Genomic DNA, 20,944 nt, shown 5'->3' on the forward strand with positions numbered 1-20,944 from the left:
CTTTTTAAAAATGGTTCTTTAAAGAATCATTTTTAAAAAGGTCCTTCAAATGGTTCTTTAAAAGAACCATTTTAAAGAACCTTTTTTAAGTGGTTCTTTAAAAAACCATTTTAAATCTTTCAAAATAAAATGCATCATAAATTGAATTTGAGTAGGGTAAAATAAATAGGAGCACAGCATAGACATATATTAATGGTTTATTGTCATTTTGTAGTTACCAAAAGACAAAAAGGCATTTTAACCCTCAGCACAACATCACTACTAATACATGTCACATATTAGTGTTTTAAACAATAATAATTAAATATATTTGCTATAATATATATATATATATATATATATATATATATATATATATATATATATATATATATACAGGGCCGTGCAGAGAGGTTTAAAGGGGCGGGTGCTCAAAGTTAAAAAGGGGCACATTGCACCATGCGCTTACCTGCTGCTCTCTGGCAGGTAGCTCCATGCCCTCCTGGGTTTTAAATGCACCTTAGAACACATATGCATCAACACTACAATGAGCGGGTGGAGGGAGGTTTGGAGTCTTCTCTCACCCCCATTCTCTGCGGCCTGCTGGAGCGGGGGGGCTAGGAGGAGTTGGCCGTCCAACTGCGGTCTGGAGTGTGGGGCCTCCCTGCTGCTGCGGAGTCGGGGCGGTCTGCCTCTCCCCACCGCAGGGAAAAGGGTAACACCACCTGGGTCTGGGTGCAGTTCCCCCCTCCAGGGGCAAGGGTACCTAGACCCGGTTCGTAGAGTACGCTTGGGGAGTGTGATCGTGTGTACAGCGTCTCTTTATGTCTGTCTCCACGTTGGTTGAGTGTGGAGTAAGTGCATATGAGAGCATGAGGGTGGGAATGGATGTTTGTATCTGTGTGTGCCTGTATGTCTGTGTCTATATGTCAGGTTGGGTGTCAGGCGCCACCTCTCTGGGGACATCTCAGGCCCTCCAAGGTTTGGAGGCCTATCTCCACCCACCACCACTTCCCCTGCCAGTGGCGGACTCCCTCAGACATCGGTGCGTTGGTGGTTCTTTGTATCTGGGGGTGGGCGTCCAGGTACACACCGGCTCACTCCTTGGCGGCCGCTTATCGGGGCCTGGAGCCTGACTCTCGGCCTGGGGCTCGGTCACTCAGGCACGGCTGGCTGCCGGCGGAGCTCACGGGCGCGTCACTGCAACTCCCCCTGGCTTCTGCGCGGATGCTGAGTGAGCCCTCATCTGGGACTCTCCTCAGCTCTTACTGGGACAGTGGCGCGGCTGCCCCTCTGTTAGTCTTCCTTGGTCTCTTGTGTTCTGGGGGCCTCTGGATGTCTGGAGTTTTGATCTCCTCCATACCTGCTTCATGCCCTGGAGGACGGGGCTGTGGCCCCCCCACACCCTCTAGCAGATCATTACATGGAGGAACCTTTTAAAAAAAACAAACAAGCGCGTCCATGCTCACAGGTGTACACACGGGTGATCACACCCACAAACTACACCCTTTTTGGCTCCTACCTCAAAGCACACTGTGTTCTGTTGATCTTATGTGCTGCACAATAATGTTTAATATTTAGTATTTACTGTCATATTCCCATATATCATTGTGATGTTGTTTATTCTATTACTCTTGTTAGAAGTAATAATGTATTCACACACAAAAGCACGATCACAGCGCTGTTGGTTTCTGTTGGTCACTGTTGCTACTCGCCGAAATACTTAGTTTCAACAGCTGATTGTTATGATGAAGGAAAGAATAAGTAGCTGTAGTTAAATGTAAGCCACAAGAAGCTCAATTGACAACATGTAAAAACATTTCTGTGCCTAAGTACTCTGCCTTTGTTGTCTGTCATGTTTTAGCATGCATATATTTAATATCAAGTGCTTATAGCTGTAAGTTGCACACAAACAGTCACATAATGTAGTTGTTTCTACATTCTGGCCTATAATAAGGTAATAAAGCCAAATGTGAACAGCGGTTATGCTTATTTTTCAAAAATCTCTAAAAATAATTTACTGTATTTACACATCCTTTTTTTGATGAAACTGACTGTTTTTTAATCTACTCTGAATACCACCACAAATCCAGAGTGAAGGAGACCAAACAGATTTTTCCAGGCATATTTACAGCAATAAGACTTTAATTATAATAATTTTTACGTAGCAGGATACAAACATTCTTGAGCAAATCAATTTGTATTATATTCAACAGACTTGCACACATTCCAACATTAAACAGAATAAGTCTCATCAGCCATTAGACAATAAAATGAGGTAATATGAAGCTTTGTGATCTATTTTCTCAGTAATAGTAATCTGTGTCAGGATGTAGCTAAACCATATTCATCCAGTTGGCCTGGATTTTTAGCCTGCATGCAAAAAATGTTTTTAGGTCACAATAACATGAATTTCATTTCGAAAAGAGGCACAACTGCTATATATTATAAATACATGGTGAATACAAAGTTAAAACTATATGCAAAAAATACGCATATATAATCCTACATTGCACTGACTACATTATCTCCACACTGTCACACCAAAAGAAAACGTAAGCCACAGATCTCGCACACATTTGAACAAAATGGCTCCAAACGGCTTTAAAAAAGGTTAAATATCTGTAATTTTTCTAAGATTGAAAAACAAAATTTCTTGCACATTTTTTTCTACTGTCGTCAACATAAATAAAGGTTTTTAGTTTCCTGTAGTTAAAACAGCCATTTGCCATGACAGACAGCGACATAGCTGTGCTGGAACTAGAATACCTCTCATATGAGTTTGGTAAAGACACCAGCCGACCATCCACATATATGCATTTACACCTAACATCTTTCAAGAAGAAGGCTTTGAGTTTTCATTTCCACAAAGATATTCTGTGATGCACTGTCAGGAATCATCTAGCTGCCCTCTGCATCATCCGTCCGTCCATCCATCTTTTTTCACTTATGCGGGGCTGGGTTGTGGGGTCAACAGCCCAAGCAGAGAAGACCAGACCTTCCTCTCCCCAGTCACCTCCTCCAGCTTGTCTGTGGTAAGACCAAGGCGTACCCAGGCTAGCCAAGAGATACAATCTCTCCAGCGTGTCCTGGATCTGTCCCGGGGCCTCCTCCTGGTGGGACATGCCCAGAACACCTTACCCAGACTTGCACACATCCTTGTAAGATGCCCAAACCACATTATCTGGCTCCTTTCGAGGTGAAGGAGCAGCAGCTCCACTCTGAGCCCCTCCTGGAAGGGAGAGGCCAGCCACCCTTCGGAGGAAGCTTATTTCTGCCTCTGGTATCCACAGTCTTATTCTTCAGTGATAAGCCACAGCTTGTGACCATAGGTGAGGGTAGCGACATGGATCGACCGTTTGAGAGCAATTGAGAACTTCGCTTTTACACTTAGGAATAAAATTATTAAATAAAGTTGTCATTGTGATTCTTATATACACATTGCAATTCTGCTCATTAATTAGTTGGCACTCTGTGTAATGAGGGTCAAAAGCATCAATTCAGTGCTAAGCTTGAATTGAATTATTGAGACTGACATAATGAGCTGTAGAGGGATTTGCAAACATGCAAAAATTCTGGGCCAAGCGAGTCTGAACAGAATGTCCCGGACTTAGATAATAATAAGAATCAATAGGCAGCGAATTGCCAGCTAATATTAATACAGCAAGGCTAGAGAGCGAGGTGTTTTTCTTTCTCTATTTTGTTTCTAGGAAAAGGAGCAGATGCAGACAAGGTCAGATGTGGATAGAGTGGGGGAGAAGATCCACTCGGGAGACAGCAGAACCGGACACGTTGTTTCCCAGAAGAAGTAGTCATAATAACACTTGTTTTTGTTGTGGTATAAAATTGTAATACCTGCTTACAGGCTCATCATTTTTGTGAAGCAGACCTCTGATTCACATTGAGGTCTAGCATGCTGAAACTTCAAGTGCTGAAATGAATTTAATCTTTTAAAAGACCGTTTCTCTTTCTTTAAGGAAGCAGAGGAGAAAGACTAACACCAATACACTCAGCTCTCTCTTCACCAAGATGGATCGGTACAGCTTCTGCATCACTGCAGCCGCAGCACCAATCCGTCTGTCAGTCTCCCGCTCCCCTCTCCTATCACTCGCAAACAAGATACTTAAATTCCTCCACTTGGGCCAAGAACTTGTCCCTGATCTGGAGTGGGCACTCCACCCTTTTCCAGCTGAGGACCATGGCCTCAGATTTGGAGGTGCTGCTTCTTATTCCCACCACTTCACAGTCAGCTGCAAACTGTTCCAGTGTGAGCTGGAGGCCATCACCTGATGAAGCCAACAGAACCACATCATCTGCGAAAAGCAGAGATGAGGTGCTGAGACCATCCAAGTGAAAGTCTTCCATCACTTGGCTACGACTAGAAATTCTGTCCATAAAAATTCTGAACAGAATCGGTGACAAAGGGCAGCCCTCGTGGAGTCCCTCATCCACCGGAAACAAGTCTGACTTATTCCTGGCTATGTGCACCAAGATTGGTACTCAAGGCAACTAATCAATGGTCATGACAATTTGCATATTAATGATCAAGGAACTGACCTCGCAGTCCATTGTTTATTCAGTGGGCTGGTTTCAGTCCTTGTGCAATGTGCTGTTTATAAAGTTGGAGAAACCTGCAGTCAGCTGAGACTGAAGAAGTCACTTGGATAAGGATGTTTCTCCCTCTGACGCTACGTCCGGATGAACAGAATCAACCTTTTGGGACCTTCATTTAGAAACTCCATTTTGTCTTTACTAGTATTATTTTTGTTTGATTTTTAAATTTGTTTGTTGTTCTGAAACACTGAAGTATGACAAACAAGAAAATAGGAAATCAGGAAAGGAGTAAACACTTTTTCACACCACTGTATGTTTGTCACGCAATGCAATCAATTTTTTGGTGATTTTAGGGTAAAAAGATCTGGGTTAAAAAAACTGTTTCTATCTAATGATTACAATAAATATTTGCTTGCACGTAAGATTTATTGAACGGTATACAATATCAAATACATGCATTCTTTTAGAATCAGTACAGATAAGGAAGCAAGAAAGCTAAATGATATACTAGCTGCATCACAGTGTGCTGGATTAATTAACATTTAAATGCTCTATGCAACAATCTCAGTTTTGTTAATCTTTTTCTTCAACAACTGTATGGTCACTTAAAATTATGAGATGTAAATATCTGTGTTTCACCAGTGTATCCTAATCCTGTATGTTAAAGGAGGTAATAAAAGAAGCACCTTAGTACCTTTTTGTAATGACATTACTAAGGTTACAGGAAACATGACAGTAAATGCTGAACGTGAATGAACTGTTTCATGAAGAAATAAAGTATGGTGGGTGGAAGAAACACGAGAGAATTACTGAAGACAAAAATCAAAACAGGAATTTAACAATATGCACAGAAGTAATTAAAATTTTAAACATTTAACATAACAAAAAATAACAAAGAAACAACCTGAACCTAAACTCAAACTGTAATATATTCACCAATAATTCCAAACCCAGAAAAAGCAAAATGGCAGGGAGATGACAGAAGTAGCTGATGATTTCCTACAGCTTTACTTAGAGCCATTTCTCACTATTTGTCATGTACACATATTGTGTAACTGCAACAAACAAGTATTTGTCATTAGAACTGTGATGTAAAATTGGTACCTTTTCAGTGCTGGATGATAACTGATAAGCACTTACATTAAAAATGTTCCCATCCCAATGAACCAACAGTATACACATCAACTTAAAACATTAAATTATGATATTTAAAACAAGCAACAAAATCAAAATGCTTTTGGAAACTGTAATCTCAGACTCTTACAATTAAAACCATAAATCTCAGGTTCTAATGAGGAATGCATTACGTGTCTTCAAGCTCTGCTATAAATGATTAAAAACGACAACAAATTTTTAAAAAGAAAGAAATCAAAACCGCGTATCAACGTGATTAATGCTAACAGCACTAAAAACATTGTTCAAAATAATCAGAAAAATAGTTCATGATCACAGCCTTTTAAACAATTTGTGACATTTTAAGATTTACCCAGTGTGGTTACTTTTTTTCATCTTGATCGCCATTAAGTTCATCACAGTGTTTCTTCACCATCTCAAGATCTTCCAAAACATCTAAAAACAAAGTATTTGTTTTTATTAAATATTTATTGTTAGTGTTTGTATTGAGAGGATTCCTAACACTTTATATATTCTGTTTACCTGGCAGTGAGCAGGCCTCAGTCTTGAGTGAGTGTTCAATGGAATCCTCCATGGTTTTCTTCAGTGTCCTCAGGACAGTTTCCTAATTTATCATCAAAACCTTTGTTACTTTTTAAATAGGCAACTATTGAATCCAAGAATAACTGGACAAGAGATAAATTATTGGTTTGATATGTTTCAAGACTGCTTGAAAAAAACCCAAAAAAAAAAACAACCTTCAAATCGTTCAACTGCTCCAACATGGCATTTTTTGCCTCTTCAAACATGTACTTCTTTGACTCCACATGTCTCTCAATAGTGTCCCTCATCCTCTTCAGGGTGCCTGGTCCTTCAAATGCTGCTGCTTCTACAAGGAGACAATCATTTTCATGCACAGTTGAATAGAAATACCGAATTTTTCTAACCATAAGGCGCATTGGATCATAAGGCGCATTAAGCAAAACAAAACAGTAAGATAAGTCAAACTTTACTCAACTCATTCTTCTTGCTTCCTCCACTTCCGTATGTGAAATGTGAAAATGAAAATTACCTGAAGCGCCTCAATGCTATGCTTTATATTAACCAAAATGTCATATAACTGTATATTGTAGTATTAAGTGGACACGGCCCTGATAATAAAGGCATTAGACTACGTGTCCTTTAGTGGTAGAAAGTTGGAGACTCTCGCTCACACTTGTCTGTAGAAGTAGATAACAGGGAATCATCTCTCAGTGGAAATGTACTAGAATACTGTGGTTTAGACTAGAGTGAGACAGACTGTAATAAAACTGTTAAGCGCACACTGCCATTTGGAGATTCACTGCAGTGTCATGTAGGACGCATCTCCCTTCTGGAAGTAATAAAAGTGTAAAATGGTCTAGTGAGCAGTGAGTTGTCTTCCATTAGATGCCTATGAGGAATCGAAAGAACTCGGTGAAGTGTTGATATTTAACACGTACCATTGATTCATTATTGTTGAATTCTCTCACAGCTGCTCTATTCCCATGTTGTTGCACTATATTAATGACTAACCTCGTATTGTGGATGGATTATCTCAGCTGTTCTCCTGACTGAAGTTTGGTCCGTTTACAGCATCTTGACTTGTGAATGCATTTCTCCCTAATCATCGGGAACCTCCACATTAACTTTCATCGAGTGGAAAAAAGTTAGCATTCATCCTCCAGCTTCACTGTGTTTATGTTATGCAAACATAGGTGTGTTCCTAGCGATTACGTAGCACATCATTATATACCAGCTAGTCCAACTTCAGTGTATAAAAGGCTCTGAGATTTTATGTCCTGCAATATTGTTTGGGGTGGAGTTGTGGGAAATGACATAGGCAGAGGTTTGAGGTACTGCACTGCTGCTCCAGAAGGGAAGATTGTATTTCTGAGTTAGTTCTGTTACCTCCTCGTGTAAGTTTTGTTCCTGTTTGCCATTCTTCACCGTGATGCTCCGAGTGTTCAGTTCATGACTAGAAGTAAATTTCCTTAAATATGTTATTTGGCATGTGCCACTGGCTGCTGCCATTATGTAGTAGTTTATTTGGCCACACGACGGCACCAAAGTTCCTTGTCAATGGTTAGGGTGAATGTTTCTGCTTATAGTATCGCATTACCGCTGTGCTTAATTGGAGTTATTATATATTATATATTATGTCATGGACGTATTTATATGGATGTGTTGGTTTATTTCATTGGATATTTTTGAGTTTATATTAGTTTAGCTGCTGCTGTAATATATTCGGTCTCATGGCAATTTATTTGTTACTACAGACTGCTGGCAACACTGAGCATCTAGTTGGCAATAAAACGGACGGCGGTGACAATCCAGCAAAGTGGAAGTGTCTTGTCCTCCTTCCTGTATCCTGACCGATACACCATCTTGTTAGCTGTTGAACCTAAAAGAACTAGCCCTCACCTAACACTTCTCAACATTCAGTAACCCTACAAAAGTCACTGCTGTTTAGTTTGCTCTCTTCATTTATGTCTGAAGTGATAGCAGAGCTGTACGTTTTGATTTTTTCAAAAATCTCTCAGTCAAAATATATATGTGGTATATCGTATTTAGATGGAAACTAGTGAGCTAACTTCCTGCTAACTTCTAACTCGGTTAAATTTAATAAATTGTGTTTTCATGGATGTCTGGATGTTAAACGGATTACGACTGGGATTATTCTGCGAGGCTGCTGATTATGGTAGCCGTAATGTTCCGACAATCCATCAAGCGGTGCGGCTTCGTAGCTTACCAAAGTAGTACTAAAACATTTTTGACAGATTTTTGAACGCTGTGTACCACTTAAAATCAATTCGAGGTCAGTAGGCATAACCAGAATTCATACATAGGGCGCACCGGATTATAAGGCCCACTGTTGATTTTTGAGAAACTAAAGGATTTTAAGTGTGCCTTATAGTGCGAAAAATAAGGTAATTCACCTCTTTCTTACCTTTGTAGCATCCTTTCATGTTACTCCTGATTGTCTCTGTCAGACTGTTGTAGATCCATTTCTTTTGTGTGAGGATGGTTTTGTTGAGCTTTGTCTTCATTTTTTTTTCCTTAGAAACATGAAATACAGATTAACATTATTTAAGACAACATCAAGGTAAAATAACTACAAGTTCAGTGTTTGAATTACTTTCTAATAATAGCTAAGCTAACAGGTTCATGGATAGGGAAGTTCTTTTACCTCGGTCTGGAGAAATGTCAGTTGCAGTTCGACATTTTTGTACTTTTCAATCAGTGAATCAGTGTTGAGTGAAAATGCATCAATGGCCCCATTGAAATTTCCACATTTTAGGTCGTTTCTGAATGGGGCAAAGATGTGGTTTATAATAGCAGTATTAGCAAGTTTATGATATAGTGCAATTTGGATACATGTATTGTTGTACATATTGGTGCTGTTCAGAATTAGATTATTCTCACGGGAAGGTCTTTCTGAATTTTTCATCAATGCTTTCAGTCAAATAAGACGCTAATATCATGTTGAGGTTTTTAGGTTTTCCTTTCTTTGGTTTCTGGATGCCATCATTCCTAACTGCAGACTTTAGTGTCTTGTGAAAAGATCTGCCACTTGTTTTCTGAAACAAAACAGAATTTTTGTTTAATTTTTTTTTAAACACATGGTCACAAAGTATCCTGAGGTTTTGATCCTGTAATTAAAACACATACACTGGGGTGCAAGAAGGACCTCAGTTTTCTTTCACATAAATTTTGGGATTTTTCAACTCCCTCACGTAGGTGTTGTTCAAAAGCTTTTGTAATGTCTTCAATTGCTTTTTTGACTCGATTATGTTGGATGCTCAAGTTTCCCTCAAGGACTGCACACACCTCGTTTTTTTGTTCAACCTGAAAAAAAAGAAAGATCATTATTTAAAGCAGTAAAACATCACATAATGGTTCTTTACTCATTTTTGAGGCGGTCTTGAGAAACCCAGGCTTTTAACAGGAATCTCATGCATAAGTTCAGTCAGATAGGTCTGTCATCATTTGTCTGCCTCTGTCTATTCGTTATGTCACTTCCATTTTTCCACACTATTGAACTCATTACTCTAGTCTGATCATTTTTTGCCTTCTGCAAATCAATCATCCTCTGTTCTCTGTGCTTTTATATGATTTTTTGTCATTCTGCCTTTCAGACTCTCATTCATGCAACTTGCCCCCTCCCCAACTTCACCTCAACCTTCCTGCGGTCACTCAGAGCACCATCCAAACTACCATCTTCACTACCCCAAGAATCTAGACTCTGGGAGCCTGTTCTAACTCCCATCATTTCTGTGCTCTCATTGGTTCACTGGAGTCTCATTGGTAAATAACTATTTAATCAAATTCTGTATCTCAATAATTTTCAGTTCTTCCAAATAATCTCTCTCCTTTCGATCACTAATAATAAATTACCACATATAGATTTATGATGTCCAGTATCCCACATTTTCAGTGAAGGTCAGCATGTCTTACAATATATGTTAGTAAACTTTAGTGAACATTTTATGAACATTTTTATTTTATGCATTTTTATGACCTTTAAGGAGATTATGAATGAGGCTTTATTGCCTGATCTTACCACTTCTCTGCTTTTGGCTCCTTGAATCAAAGACAGAATCCCATGAGCTCCAGACACATAGTTTGAGGTCTCTGAATGAGCGTCATTTAGATTTTTCAAAATTTCCTTGAGTTTCAGTATTTCTGTTATAAATTGAAAAAGAAATATAAATCTGAGCAATACATTTTCTGTTACACAAAAACATACCATCACTGGTAGTGACTTCACCTACCATTGACATCTGGATTTACATTCTCCCCTTTGAGGAACTCTTTGGTGCTCACTGTGAAGACTTGGAAACTATCCTCACTGAAGTGATTCTGAGAACATTTTTGTTAGTCAGTTTTTACTTTTGGACCGTTTAAGAAGATAATTGTTTTAGATTTTGCTGTCAGATTATAAATTTACCGTAATCGTTTCCCGCTTTTTGAATTCATTCATCACTGCTTTCTTGACTTTGTTTCTTTTAGAAAGGAAATAAAAATTGGATGTAAAAGTAATTTATTGTTAGTATTGTAATGGAAAATTTCAATTATTCTTATTTAAGGTTCAAGCATTTGTGTGCATACTTAGTTGTGGCACTGTAATGAAAACTTCCACTGAGCAGTCTAAAACTAGATGAACTTATTTCAGCCTCAGTAGTTGAAAAAATAACTCCTTTTGCAGGTGGTCATAATGCCAAGAGCATGAACAGGATACGCATTGTTCAGTTAGGTTTCAGAGCGAGCTGCGTCATGTGCTGTATGATCACTTTCGGACTTCCTCACTTTTTTGGGGAATAAATAAAGGTGAGAGCTGCACTTCTGTTTCAGAGACTGCATGAAGGCGCCTCACTGCGTGTGCTCTCTCTCATGCGCATGATAATAACGAATGTTCATTACAGCCGAATGTGTCTGTGGAATTAAATTAAATTTCCACAACAGTATTTATCTAATTAAAAACTTATTAAAACACATATACATAGATTTTTTTTAAAATGTATAACTTTTAATAATGACTTTTAAACAAAGTCTTTTAAACTTTTAAAGCAACAAAAAAGTGAATCATATGGTCACCATGTGTATCTGTAACTATCTGTGTAACTTTCTTTGTAATTTGATTTTTTTGTATATTTGACTTACATATCATCTGGTTTTTCATGATCTGACTTGGTGCAGATAAAATGAATTTGCTGACACTCGCCACCATTTCCCAGCAGGCTGCTGGCACCTTCCAGGATTTCCCAGGCTTCTCTTTCTGATGCTGCTCGAGTCATTTCAGTCACAATCCAAACTGTAGAACAACTGGCAATAAGCTGAAAAGGAAATGAACGTATGTAAATTATAAATAACTAATGCTTTGAAGAAACATGACATGACTTCTGTGAATTACCTCTGTCCACATTTGATCTCTGCTTCTGTTAGAGTCACCGTTTCCAGGAAGGTCCACGAGTGTGACATGATCAAGAAAATCATTGTCTGGCACTTTGACAGTCACACACTTCACAAGTGGCCAGTACCACCTCTTTACTTCTTCTGTCTCATTTGACTCACTTCTTGTATATCTCAGAAATTTTTCAGACAACCCTTCAGCCTGCAAAAACAAACAAACAAGATAAATACAAGCCAATTGAATGTATGTGCCCATAACAAAGATTTTAATGATTGCATGAAAAAGAAGATGGGAAATTAAAATAAGACATCCTATCTCAAAAATCTGAAATGAAAACCAGGAAAATAAATCCAAAGTAATTCGATTTTTTTATTTAAAAAAAGAAAGAAAGAAAGAAAGAAAGAAAGAAAGAAAGAAAGAAAGAAAGAAAGAAAATAAACCTTTTTTATATTTTACTGTGGATCACAGTAAGTGGCCTGGTTCTTATATAGTGATTTATTTTACTGCATGTAAACATTTGAAGCACTTTATAAAACTTGCCTCGTTACCCCAAGCACTTTTTTCTGGGTATGTTATTTCTAGCTAACATTTACACACATTCATTCACTGATGGATGCATCGAAGATCAACTGGGGGTTTGTAGATATTTGGCATGCAGACTTGAGGGAGCCAGGGATTAAACCACCAACCCTCCGATTAGTAGGTGACCTGCTCGACCTTCTGAGCAGGAGTTTTATAAATTTTAAACTCTTCAACACCTCCACAAAGAAAACTGCAAGCTCCATGGTAACAGGATAATCAGACAGCAACAGGATAGTAAACCATAAAATTTTAACCACCACAATTTCACTTGTTTTTTTGTTTCTTGTTTGATGGATGTCAAACATTCTGGAAATGAGGCACATCGACATATCGCCGACATATATCTGCTCAGCAATAAACTGCAGCAACATCTGCTTCACCAATGCTTTGTCTCTGTCTGCACTCTCCATTAGGGTGGCATTACATAGCATGGACATCTTCCTGCTGCAAAGGTGCAGCATCAGGGTAGCTTAATGCTGCTTGGGTAACTATTGACTGCTCATTATGTGATGTTCATAAGCCACACACTGCTATGTATCTCACCCAAACTCTGGTCTAATATCTGCTTTAAACTGCAAGTATTCCTTTGTTCTAGAAGAAGAACCAGATTTTATTTTGGTCTGTATTACTGCACACTTACTGAGTCACTTTCCAAAATTTTTATCTTGGACATTTGAAACTCTGGAATATCTCTGAAATATTTGTTGTCCATGAGGCTGTGAGTTGATTTTTCTTTCCACTCTTCTCCATACAGCGCTGATAACTTTCCATCAGGGTCAAGACAATCATCATTACCACCATCATCATCATCATCATCTTCTTCAAGAGCCAGTTTTAGGGACTGCACCTCATTTTCCCAATCCTAAAAAAGATTATATCTTAATTTTAGTAAAGCAGTTTTTGTATCTACATTGTAACACATTACTTCAAAAATCACCATATTTATATTTCATTCTACCTTTTTTGTAATGAACTCGATGTGTGCCTCATACTTTGATCCATTGGTAGCCTCCACCTTTATCATTACTGAGGTACATGCACTGACACTTGCAGAAGGCAACAGGCCCTCCTTATTTATGATGGCATTGATTAAAGAACTCTTTCCAGCCCCGGTTTTACCAAAGACACCAACCAGGTGTCTCTTTTCTGTCTCCAAATCTTTGATTTTATCCCTGTTGAACGAGTTTAAATATGGATTAACTGACCCATTCTCAGAAATATCAAACTGAAAATGTAGTAAAATCAGAAAAAAATTGTTTTTTAAAATGTGTTGAAAAAATTCAACTGACTACTGGAACAAACTACACAGCTCCATGCTGAGCTCTGACCGAGTTTAAATCTTTAGTATGTTTATTATACCAAATACCAGCAAAATGTTACAGACTGTCCCAACTTCCTGGGAAATGGTTGGAAGAACATCCAACAAAAATAGAAAATCTTTATTACTCACTTTAGGAAAGCGCTGAGCTTGTCACGGCCATGTAGTCTTTGACTGACACGTCTCATTATGTCTTTGACATCAGACAGTATTTCTGTTTCTGTCAGAGAAACAGAAAAAAACCCTAATAAGTAGGAACCTGGAACCAGTGTAATGCAAATATGGTCCACTGATATGCAAATGTAACCCATGGTTATTTTATTGCCAATTGTATTCTATTTTTATTCTAATTTTAAGTGTTACTGTTTTGTTAAGTGTTGAGTTTTCCCATTTTCCCATGAATGCACCATAGCGCTGTGCGCGTTGACTTTCTTTCACTGCATCCGCCTGCATGGAGCTAGATGCGCAAAGCTGTGTGGAGATTCAGTCCTGCAACGTGTTGTGCTACAGAATTAATGTTTTCTTTGAAGAATATCCTGGCTGTTTTTTTTAAGTGGTAGAAATCTGCTGCAAGGACCGAGCGGTGCCATCTAAGGACTGGATGCCACTAGAGGTGCCTAGAAAGGACGTTCTCAATCTGAAGGCCACCTGTTTCCTTGGAGGGTGGTAGGATACAACGATTTGTAATTTTGTTTAAGGATTAACGTTTTTTAATGAGCTCTCAGGACACTTTATGTTGCTACTTTTTTCCTTTTTGGGTCAGATCTGATTCCACTTAACACAAAACCTGATGCACCAAAAAGCAAAACAGTGACTAAAGACAATTCAAATAACTTGAACGCTTACCACATACTGAATACAAAGTGCACTGAACTGAAATGGACAGCATGCCTGACACATTTATGGACACTTGAAGTGATATGTTGTACATTGTTGAAGATTACATGTTTGAAATTATTTAAAGGTTTGTTCATGTCTATGTTTTGAACCATTTAAATGTTGAATACACTCAAGTCACTTTTTTCCTTAAGTTGTTGTCAGTGTCTCATTCTGAGTGGAAGGTTTTTCCCTCTTTAAGTTGAGTTACCACTGCCAGTCTCCTTACGATCCTAACTGAACCCAACAAGAGGAGATTCTGAAATATTGTTTTTTCCTTGACCTTGGATGACAGATTACTGTGGATTTGACTGATTTTGACTACTCAGTTAAAAATGGTGACACAAAGCAGGAATAAGTGTGAGGATTTCATATATGTGTGTACCTGACTGTGATCCTGCTGCACAGTTGTCTTGTCGTTTAGGAGATGGTTGACATTCGTCGAACTCAAGTTCTGACTTTCTTTTTCCTTTTTGGATTTAAACAAAATAATACAATTTAAAAAGAAAATCTGAATATTGAAACTTCTGATTATGGTGTATTTTAGATGTTGCAAAAATAATACTGTGAAAATAAATAAATAAATTAGATGTATTAAAATGAGAGTGAGATACATTTTTCTCACCTTTTTCACTTATGGATGGCAAATCCTGTGGAAGCATATAAATATTCAACTTTCACATGAAGTTAAATTATTATAAATTGTACATGTATGCATAATTGAATTTATAGAAGAAATCATTGCTCCTGTACAGAAACAATTTGTTCTTTAACAAACTGTCAAAAACTTTCACATGCACTTTTTAAAATGTACACACTTATATGTACATATATTCTCAGCTAGCACAGTGATTAAAAAAAAAAGGAAAACTTTTGCATTCTTGCCTCTCAGTAAACATGATCCCATGAGTCAATGTTTCTGCCTAATTCAGCACCAGTGACACAGACCTAGAGACCAGTTGGTGACCACCCCATCCCTGGCAACCACCAGCTGTTAGGGTAAAATGTGTATTCCAACATCAGGCAACTACATCAGTTGTTTAGTGGTTGGTAGAGGTTGTAAGAACTTTAAGTCGCAGGGTGGTCTTAAGGCTTGTGTGACTGGGGCTTTGCTTTGACTCAGGTCACCTTAGCGTATATTTATGAAGAATGAAGGCATGCTGCTTCATTATCTGATTTCCAATAACCCTTACCTGATCCAAATCAGCTGTCGCTATCACTATGTAGCAGGGTGACACAATAGGACTTTCATGAATTTCCCCCATGCACATTAGTGGTGTGAGATACTGCTGGATTTGGTATTCCTTTTATACTAAGTAAATAAAGGCCCAGTATCAACGATTCTGATACAGATACTAATGCTTTTTAATAATTATGGTGGATGGTGGATCAAACTGCTAAATCAGAATGAATTTTCATGACCTGTAAGTGTTTGGGGGATTTTCTTTTCTTTGGATTATTAATTAAACCCAAGGACAGAAAACATATAATGAGAAGTCTGTATCACATCTACTTGTAGTTTAAATATAGTAACTGCACAGTATCCCTTTTACAGTTAACACAAAGGGGTTATGATATATTCGGAATATTTGTTTCAATTACAATAAATGTTATTATGACACTTGAAAGCAGCAGCACTTAGATGGCCAGGTTGCCTCTTTGATGATTCTAGGAGTAACAAAGAAACAGAAACCAGTATCCCAAAAAGTTTATTCTGTTAATCTGGACTGTTTTCAGTGGGAGAAACGTTTCATCGCTCATCCAAGTGACTTCTTCAGTCTCAGCTAACTGCAGGTTTCCCCAACCTTATAAACATTTGCACTTTATATAGTTGGGAAAACTTGGGATTTACTTACCTGGATGATTGAGCATGTAACAAGACAGAAACTAATATCAGTCTCATTATGCTCCTATCAATATCAAAACAAACTTTGGCATCTATATTTTGGTTTGATCCGCCCACCACCAGGGCCATGCAGAGCTGTTTAAAGGGGCGGGTGCTCAAAGTTAAAAACAGGCACATAGAACCAGGCTGAACAACAACACACATTCTTTAAGAATCTAATACGGAATCGCATCATACTATATCACTGTTTTACCTGATGGGGTACAATGTTGCTGTTGAGGAGTTTCTGCTGATCCTGCTCCTGATAGTGCAGGAGGAACGGGCTGTGTTGAGCTGCGACTGGAGACTGTAAAAAGTCCATAGGAGAGATGGTAGCTGATTAAACAAGTGCTATGAGATAATAATAAAAAGATTGGTGAAAGTGCCATGTCAGCAACCATAAGGCAACAAAACTGTGAAAAACAAACTAGGCTCTGCCTATGAATCACTCTTTGCCTCTCTTCTTCCGCCCATCTCCTCATCTCATTTATCACTCTCCACTTGCTGTCCATCTGAGGCACAATTTACTATTGCAATAAACTATTATTTAATTATCCACACTTAAAAACCTCATCTATCTATTCAATAATAAAACTGTTTTTGACTTACTTGACCAGAAGTATTGACGGCTTCTTTTTGTGGTTGAGTTGTATTTTGCTCTTCCTAACATAATGAAAACATGGCAAATCCATATTGGCAAAATATGTGAATAATATAGCTATCATAGACACACTGATAGTTAAGTAGTTTGTGCACCATAATAATTCTACAACAAATTCATCTGTAAACTTTAACACGAGTGAGGTTTTTCAGAAAAAAAGGAAAGAAATCTTAAAGGATTTAATTACCTTTAACAGCTTTAGTTTATCCTTGAATTTTACTCTAGGTCCAGCTTTTGTGATCAATTGATCAATTTCCTGATCATTGAGAAGATACAGACTTTCCTTATCAATTTCTTGAGCTGTAATAAAGTTAAATAGCAGAAATAACGATTATTTATAAAATTACTTCAGAAACAGTTTTTTAAAGGAGTTCTGCATTGATGTATGATTTGAACACATTTAATTCCCTTTTATTTTAAGCAAGTATCACTTTCCAGTCTTAGGACATCTTCTCTTGCACATTTTGTGTAGTAAATATGAAAATGTGTATTAATAGGTATTATTTTTCAGAGTTAACAAAACGTATAAGTATCAATATCTGTACCCATCACTGATGCACAGTAATAATTTACCTTCAAATGCCTCAATCCAGTCACTTAGTTTCCATTCAGTCAGTTTGTTTCGCACAAAACCATCCATGACCAAGAATAGAAACTGAAAGAAATTGTAATTTCTGATCCTGTCAAGGTGAACGAGCGGACTCTAGCGCAGAACTAAGGTTTCAATTAAAGAGAGTTTATTTACAGTGACACCAGGCGCTATAAACAACCGTGCAGGGCAATTAGTGCTCCCGGGAATCCAGGGAAAAATGAACACGTCCAAAAGTCCTCTTCTCAATCGCCAGTCCCTCACACGTTCTCTTTTGTACGATACACGACGTCCACATACGAATATCCAAACTCACGTCAAAGACAAGGGAAAATAGGGAAGCGTCCAGTAGGGTCTGTACACGGGAAGAGAACACAAATTAGACATCCACAGAAACACGAGCGCCACGATCCAGCGATAAGTAACACAGAGCCGCCGCCCTGCGCAGCAGGTGAGTGGAATAATTGCAGGTGCGCAGGCCAAGAGCGTGGACCAATGACTGTAGAAAATGTGGGCGGCCTGACAGCTCCCCGTTATGCTAGCTGCATTGTAGATCATAAACCCCGCCTCCTCCGTGTTAACGGATGGCACTGGGGTCAGACAGACTAAAATGAAAGCCTTCTCCTCAGAAACCTTTTTTCTAGAGTTCCATCTGCTATTTTAAGTAGTTCTTATCACATTAATTTGGGTTTAAGGAGTCATTTTTCTCACAAATGTATTTTAATCATAACTAGATGCTGTAATGCAGAGGCGGAGCCAGACATTTGAAACACCCGGGGCTTAGCCCTAAAGGATAGTATGCATGTGGGGTTTTTTTTTTTGTTTTTTTTTTGTTTTTTTTTGGGGGGGGGGGGGGGTTAGAAATGACTGAAAGATTGATAGGCTCTGTTCTGAGTTTTGTTCAAAAAAGAATGACTTCATATAGGGAAAAATATATATCACACATGCAGGACACCTTAAACTAGTTTTTTAATTAAGCAGCAGGGCAGAACAAAGTCAGGGCTGTATCAAGACACGAGGACTAAACCCCAATTCAACCAGACCCAGAACTGATCCGGAATTAAAACAGGACTACAACAGTTCAAAATCAGGACTACTTAGGACTTAACCAAGACAGAACCAGAACTAGATGATAGTAGCACTAAAAATCATCATAGACCTGCACTACACTTATTTTTTAATTCTACCAAAGTCCACTATTTAGATTGAGAAAAGTTTATATAATTATTTAGCCTTGTTGTGCAAACAAGCCTAATAAATGCTCAAGCTTAATAAATGTAGAATTTGAAAAATAGCAAACCTAAAAAGAAACACTAGGTACGAGATACATGAGGACCTATGATACGGTGATACTTTTGGTAAACAACCATTTGACTAACATGTGGGTCTCACCTGCTCTTGTTAATCTCTGTTCTGTCCTCATTCTCCATCTCCCCCTCTGTTCCTCTCTCTCTCTCTGTTCCTCTCTCTCTCTCTGTTCCTCTCTCTCTCTCTGTTCCTCTCTCTCTGTTCCTCTCTCTCTCTCTGTTCCTCTCTCTCTGTTCCTCTCTCTCTCTCTGTTCCTCTCTCTCTCTCTCTGTTCCTCTCTCTCCCTCTTTGTGCTGACAATCATCAAATATACAGTTGAAACCACATATTTATGTACTCTTCAGATCAAAACACAAACACTTTTTTAATTGTAACATCAAATCAGACTAAATGTTTATTTTTTTAGATTGATAAATATAAAAAACATATTTGTTAACTTTAAGAGTAAGGAGAGAAATTATCTGTATTTCTTAATTGCAAATGGCACCAAATTGTATTCAAACTGAGCCACACTTATGGAGCTCCACAGTTCTTTTCCTGGTGTTGTGGTTGACATCTCTTGATTTTCCCATGTCACAGAAACAGGCTCTGTGTTTTGCCTTATATGCATCCACAGGTGTGCCACCAATTTACTCACATGGACTCTACTAACCTATCAGAAGCTTCTTCAGCTCAGAATGGAATCATCTGGAGTTTTCTTATTAATTAACAATAAACTTAGTGTATATGTACTCCTAAATTTGATGAAAGTGATAAAAAATAGACAGCTCTGTCTCTCTTTATTCTGACATTTAACTAATTCAAAAGATATTTCAATATTTTTCTAAAACAAAAGTTTACTCTAAATTGATGTTGTACAGTAAAAATGTTTTCTCCCTAAAGTGTATGTAAATATCTGGTTACAAATGTGAATATCCTGCTGTGTACTCAAATCCCTCTTGTTTTGCATAGAAATATACTGAACAACATACAAAGCATAATATATAAAATAACATTTACCTGAGTTTTTTCTTTAAAGAAGCCTCTAATGTCCATTCTTATATTTCAGTACATAACTGAAACTGATTTAGTCGGGGAGGGTAAGAACTGAAAATATGAAATAAACACACGTAAGCTAAGACTCTCTAAAAAAAAATAGCATCTGTTCGGCTTTTCATTTCGCCATTTGTTGATTCACTTGAAGAGCAAGTAACGTAATATGGGTCAAGTGATCAGTTTGATATCAATCTTTCGTGATGCACCGTCATATTTACATTATTTGTACAGTACGAATGATTTGCTTTGGTACCTGCTCAAACTTAAGCTCTCCTTAGTATTAGTGATGGGTCGTTCGCGAACGAAATGGCTCTTAGAGCCGGCTCTTTGACGTGAACGACGCGAGCCGTCACGTGGGTTTTTTTTTTTTTTCTTTCTCTCAGCCTCTCTCTCGCACTTTTTTTCCGCTTCACTCTGCACGCGAGCCTTGTGCTTTACGCTGGGCAGAGGGAGAGGGGCGGTAGTTACACTCAGTAGCACAGGAACAGAGCCAGAGAGAGAGAAAGAGAGGCAGGGACAACAACATTAGAAAGGTATAGTAATCATCCACAACTATTTTCGGTTGCAGATGATAAAGGATTGAGAAAGTTTATTCATGCAGGTCCATATGACAGAGAATATGCATGTTCTTTTAGTTTTCATATTATAATTTATATTTAATTGTGTTGTGGTTTGCAGTGTTTTGTGTTCTTTTCACTTTAAATTTGTGAAAGGAAAAAGCTGAAAATTTAAATAGTTAAAACTTGAAATGTGAATAGTTGATTTTTGTATTATATGATTTATTTATTACATTTTATGTGGAGTGAATAAATAAAAGTATATTTACGGTGGCCCCTAGAGACAAAGCACATACAAACTTCAAATCACGTACGAACTCTGAAGCATGTACAAACTCCAAAACACGTAAAAACACGTACAAACTCCAAAACACGTAAAAACTCCAAAACACGTAAAAACACGTACAAACTCCAAAGCACGTAAAAACTCAGAAGCATATAAAAACTCAGAAGCACATAAAAACTCAAAACACGTACAAAAGACAACAGAAGTGCTCCAGGATGCTGGGCGCAGTGTTGAGCCTTCGTTATCTTGTGGCTACACAAGCCAGCAAG

At 38.1% G+C, this 20,944-nt stretch overlaps 1 protein-coding gene across 1 annotated transcript; it reads right to left on the minus strand.

Moving 5' to 3' along the window:
* Positions 1–4,924: 4,924 nt before the first annotated feature.
* Positions 4,925–17,974, minus strand: LOC146671605 (nuclear GTPase SLIP-GC-like). The gene is made up of 21 exons (XM_085403872.1): positions 17,474–17,974; positions 17,088–17,200; positions 16,849–16,902; positions 16,454–16,546; positions 14,980–15,004; positions 14,740–14,823; positions 13,611–13,698; positions 13,119–13,332; positions 12,801–13,022; positions 11,579–11,779; positions 11,329–11,501; positions 10,616–10,670; positions 10,440–10,527; positions 10,229–10,350; positions 9,337–9,513; positions 9,091–9,245; positions 8,855–8,972; positions 8,615–8,723; positions 6,405–6,535; positions 6,190–6,271; positions 4,925–6,102 (listed from the first exon to the last, which is right to left on the minus strand). Exons 1-21 carry the CDS (start codon positions 17,538–17,540, stop codon positions 6,029–6,031), a joined length of 2,445 nt encoding a protein of 814 aa, XP_085259998.1. The 5' UTR covers positions 17,541–17,974; the 3' UTR covers positions 4,925–6,028.
* Positions 17,975–20,944: the final 2,970 nt, after the last annotated feature.

The sequence above is a fragment of the Rhamphochromis longiceps genome, linkage group LG4 (genome assembly GCF_057381845.1).
Source record: "Rhamphochromis longiceps isolate RC_006_pf linkage group LG4, R_longiceps_female_GT1.1, whole genome shotgun sequence".
Taxonomy (NCBI): domain Eukaryota; kingdom Metazoa; phylum Chordata; class Actinopteri; order Cichliformes; family Cichlidae; genus Rhamphochromis; species Rhamphochromis longiceps.